This window comes from Nicotiana tomentosiformis, chromosome 12, assembly GCF_000390325.3.
Source record: "Nicotiana tomentosiformis chromosome 12, ASM39032v3, whole genome shotgun sequence".
NCBI lineage: Eukaryota > Viridiplantae > Streptophyta > Magnoliopsida > Solanales > Solanaceae > Nicotiana > Nicotiana tomentosiformis.
This window is the reverse complement of record NC_090823.1, coordinates 97,237,515-97,242,209: the sequence shown is the minus strand read 5'-3', so window position 1 is coordinate 97,242,209 and position 4,695 is coordinate 97,237,515. Positions and strand designations below refer to the sequence as shown.

Sequence of the window (4,695 nt, the reverse complement as noted above, 5' to 3'; positions counted from 1 at the left end):
ACAATTCAATGAGTTTTTTATCTAGCATCATCTCTATCGTCACTCCTAGAACCTTCATCGTCGGCACATGGGGAAGGATCACGAGACCAGAAAATAGGGAAAGCACCACTAGTAAGAAGATTGGCCAGCTGACCTTGAAGGAGATTATATTGTTTGTCTCTCCTTTCTAGCTGAACTTGAAGGGTACCAAATTGTTCATCTCTTTTTTTTTCTCTAGCTTTTGTCCATAGATGATATAATCGACCTATCAATCGCCCGCCTTGGGCGGAAGTCCCTATACCTTGCAATCCAGCCCTGTAGCGCCGAAATGATTTATCTGGAAGGTCGTGTGCTATCCCCTTTTTAGGACCATCGACAACATCCAACCATATCCTCTGCGCTTCTTCGTCTAAAATGGGCGGTCGCTCGCCTTGCTCATTCGGTGGTAAGCTCTGAGTGTACTCCTCCAAATTAATCTTGTAGCGACCCTTTATTTAGAAGATAGAAAATTACTAACTATATATTATTATAAACATTTATAGTAGTTATGAAACTTACATGTGTAGTCTCCGCCCGGTCCTCGACTCATCTAGTTGGATCTGTCGGTGCCTTCTTCTTCCGGATGTGAGTCTCCATGAAGAACTCATCATGAATCATCTTCCTCCCATATTTTTTTCCTACAAATATAATAAAACGTGTTAACGAAATTAACATATATAAATATAGTTTGATAAAAATAGACCGAAATATTTTAAGGAATTACCAGTTGTCTCCTCGTATCCCCCATGCTCCTTGAACCCATACAGTGCAAGGAGCCACCCTTCTTAGATGCTCGGGCCTTCTTTCCCTGTTCACTCTACTTCTCGAATTTCTCGGTAGCCCAATACCTTTGCAGATCCACCCATACATTCGGTAGAACCCATGAAGGCTTCTTTTTAACCTTTCGAGCGGAGCTAAAGGAATCAGAGAGTCTCTTATGGCATTTATACTCCAAATTTTTACAAATTTCACGGTTATATCGGTCCTCCCAGGCACACTTAGTCTGCAAATAAAGTATGTAATGTTAGATGAAAATATTATTAATATAACGCTTAAATAGATAAGAATTGTATTAAAACCTTAAATTGGTTAAACATCTGCTGCACAAGATCCTCTAGAAAGTCACTCCAAGTCGGATAGGGTGCATTATACAACTCGCCAAGAATATCAATGATTATCTTTGTAACCTGATGATTAGGAATGAACTTGCAACATAGAAATTACATTAAATAAACAAGAGTAGCTATTATAATTCAGCAAAAATAAAGAAGTAATAAATTAATCTTACCCATTATCCTCAGGCCTGATGATGATCCTATGATAACGATCATAACGCACATCATCCGGATCATCATCCTCCGATGAATCTGAAGTGTGTGCAGAAGGGGGGGCATCTGGCTCTGTGCTACTATCCCGAAGACAAAGTCTAGAAATGCTAGGAGACAAACTCCGTGGAGAGGGAGACGGGGTCCCTGATGAAGATGGCTGCGATCCACACCCATGCATCGATCTAGACCCCTGCTGCGATCTAGACCACTGCTGCGATCCGGCCGGCTGAAATCTAGATGGATGCGATCCAGCTAGAGATGAAGCAAATGGAGCAGATGACGGGCGTACCACATGGTTCTATAACTGGTGACTCGATGCACCCATGTTAGTATTGGTAGGATCATGAGGAGGAAGCGGGGTACAGCCCTGTGGCGGAGAATGGTGATAATACTGCTGGGCGGGCGAATGATAGGTAGTATGATGAGTATATGGATGTGGTGGAATAGATCTGTGCCTAGAAGATTGCTGCCGGCTATCAGCAGCAGAGGGATGCAAGTGTGGAGTGGAAGGAAGCGTGGGTGTAGCACCATCATCATGATCAATAGGCCTTTTATCCTTCCTAGACCTACCTCGACCCCTACCGGCCATCTGCATAAATTAAAGAAAATATTAGAATTGAGAATATAAATCTATATAAGTTGAGAGCACTTGAAAAAACTAACATGCTAGTCGTCTTCGTCGACGTATCCTTCCTCGTCTGAAAATCCTTCCTCTTCACTTATTTCATTTTCATTAGATGATTCTTCATCCTTATTTTCTATGATTGTTATTTCCTCCATATCAACTTCTTCTAATATGCGTTGAGGATGCTCCAAGTAATTTTCTAACTGATCATCCACTATTTGGTTAACACTTGAGGTATCGTTTTGGTAAGCAACATCTAGCACATTCTCAACTTCCACCCTACCAACATGCTTTGTTTTGATTACAACCAACCAATCATCCTTATCCCTCCGCAATGGATATGGAGCATAGTACGCTTGCCTAACTCTTTCTGCAATTATAAAAGGATCATAGCGATCGTACTCCCTCTTTTTATTAACCTCAATTATGTTGTACTGCGAGTGTACATTTGTACCTCTTCTAGGTGTTGGGTCAAACCACTTGCATCGGAAAAGTATGATCTTCTTATTTGGCCAACCTGAATATGATAATTCTAGAATCTCTTTGATCACACCATAATAATCATTTTCTCCATCCTGGTTGCCTTCACCACCTTTGACACACACCCCACTGTTATTGCTCTTTTTATACTTAGAGAATTTCTCGGTGTAAAATTTGTAACCATTCACATAATACTTAGACATAGTCGTAACAGTAGGTGCAGGTCCTCAAGATATGTCTTTCAAAAATTGATTAACACCGTTGTTTGAATTATTGACCTACATGTAGGGGTAAATAAATCACAAGTGAGCAAGTATATTTACAAGTATGTATATTCACATGTGAGAAAGTATGTAAGATGCACTTACACACTCTTTAAACCATACCTCAAATGTAGAATATACAGCACCATGACCAAATTGACTCACGAAGTCACTGAGCGACGCATTGAAAATTACTTGTTAGTTGTATCAATCAAATTAAATAGTAGCCCATGTAAATTAATCTTACATCAACACTTACTTAAGAAAGGGTTGAACTTCCGAATAATTTAGCAACACATGATTTGAAGCTGATTTGTACTCCATACTACTTAGGCCCATTTTTGTTTGATCTTTAGAACCTCGGCCTGGTTGATTGAATACGGACATCGGTGGATATAATGGATCAATATCAATTATCATATTGTGCCGATTGGGTCTATTTCTAGCACATGGCACATGACTGTCAAAGTAGTAAGAACAAAAATGGGCAGTTTTCTTTGCAAGATAGGCTTCGCATATGAATCCTTCAATCATATTTCTCTGTTTAACAAATCATTTACACTTGCCGATAGTCTTGCACATTGTCATATTAGACGATAACATTAAATAAAATTAAAAGAATAAATCAAGGTTTGATCATTATCTCTCGAATGGATACATCCACCTACATTGAACCGGGCCTCCAAGTCGCGCCTCGTGTAAAAGGTGAATTGGAAGGTGTTCCATCACATCAAAGAAACTACATGAAAAAATCCTTTCCAGCTTATTACTGATTACAGAAATGTTCTGATTCATTTGAAATAGGTTTTCTTCCCTTAATGTGGTAGAACATAAGTCTTTGAAGAACAAACTTATCTTTGTGATGGGTTTCCATATATTTTCAGGCAATCCACAAAATGCAATAGGGATTAAGGTTTTCATGAATATATGACAGTCATATATATCCCTAAATAAGTTTTTTTTTTAAAATCAATTAGACCATTAAAGAAAAATATAATTAAATAAAATAAAATTAGCTAACCCTAGTATTAATCATAATTAAAAAAAATTAAACCCTAACATTAATCATAAATCATGGTCACAATGTTTTATTAATCTCGCCTAAATCAAGCTACAAATATTTATAAGTTGCTTATTCTAATTTTGGATTATTGTGGGTCATGATTTATGGATGAGAAATTATTATGGAAAAAAAAGCATGATTCGGCCAATACTAGTATTGAGAGGGGCATTTATACTTTAGGGGGATATTAAAGGTTATAACTTGATAAATTACCAATATTCCAACTTGAATTCTTTAACGTCTTGGGCCTTGGTTTTTGCCTAAGACCAATCAAATTAAAGCGACCTGGTTTTTACTTATTCAATTACCTAACTTACTACCCAAACTGCATAAGAAATTGTAAATAATTTCATGAACCATCAAAGTAATAATTTTTGAAGTCAACGACTTATTCATATTAACAGTAAATCACAATCAACTCCAACCATTAAAATTAAAAATAATAGTTGGAGTATCAAATCATATCAGCACATACCAACTTATATACAGAACAAAGCATATCAAAGCATATCATGTAAGAAAAAGAAAAAAAAAATTTAATCAGGATACACATTTCAAAGCATTAGCACAATTTACTCGTAACAAGAAAAGACAAGAGAAAGAAGCGGACCTTAATGTAGCAAAATTTAAAATTTCTTTCTTTGATATATTATAACCTCAAAAATGTGTAACAATAATAAATTTTGACGAAGCCCAAACGAGCAATAATGAGCCTCTAACCAAATAAAAATAATCCAAAGGAGAAAGCACAGCCGCCAACCGAAGCTTGAACGAGGTACCTTACTGACCGGAATTCGGCTGATTTATGGTAGTTTTTGGGCAGGGATTCGGACTCTTTTTGAGCGATTTTGTAACTAGTTTTGTGCTTTTTTTTGGGGGGGGGAGGGGGGAGGGGGCTATTTGGGGATGGTTTAGAGT

The 4,695-nt window shown here is 37.4% G+C and overlaps 1 protein-coding gene across 2 annotated transcripts; it reads right to left on the bottom strand.

Annotated features, from left to right (window-relative positions):
- Window positions 1-260: 260 nt before the first annotated feature.
- LOC108945881 (uncharacterized) lies at window positions 261-2,608 on the bottom strand. Of its 2 annotated transcripts, XR_001970091.3 has the most exons (5): window positions 2,010-2,608; window positions 1,307-1,924; window positions 743-1,021; window positions 538-656; window positions 261-467 (listed from the first exon to the last, which is right to left on the bottom strand). XR_001970091.3 is itself a non-coding variant. In XM_070192164.1 (4 exons), exons 1-3 carry the CDS (start codon window positions 1,522-1,524, stop codon window positions 626-628), a joined length of 528 nt encoding a protein of 175 aa, XP_070048265.1. In that variant the 5' UTR covers window positions 1,525-1,978; the 3' UTR covers window positions 261-467; window positions 538-625. The 2 variants fall into 2 exon arrangements, 1 of the variants encoding a protein (XP_070048265.1); XM_070192164.1 differs by lacking the exon at window positions 2,010-2,608 and having other exon boundaries at window positions 1,307-1,978.
- Between the last annotated feature and the right edge of the window lie 2,087 nt (window positions 2,609-4,695).

Excerpts from the sequence above, each read along its gene's own strand:
- LOC108945881 (XM_070192164.1), bottom strand. The coding sequence starts at position 1,524 with ATGCATGGGTGTGGATCGCAGCCATCTTCATCAGGGACCCCGTCTCCC. Across the intron at positions 1,022-1,306 it reads ATCAGGCCTGAGGATAATGG|ACTAAGTGTGCCTGGGAGGA; the intron begins GTAAGATTAATT and ends CTTTATTTGCAG. Across the intron at positions 657-742 it reads GGGATACGAGGAGACAACTG|GAAAAAAATATGGGAGGAAG; the intron begins GTAATTCCTTAA and ends TTATATTTGTAG.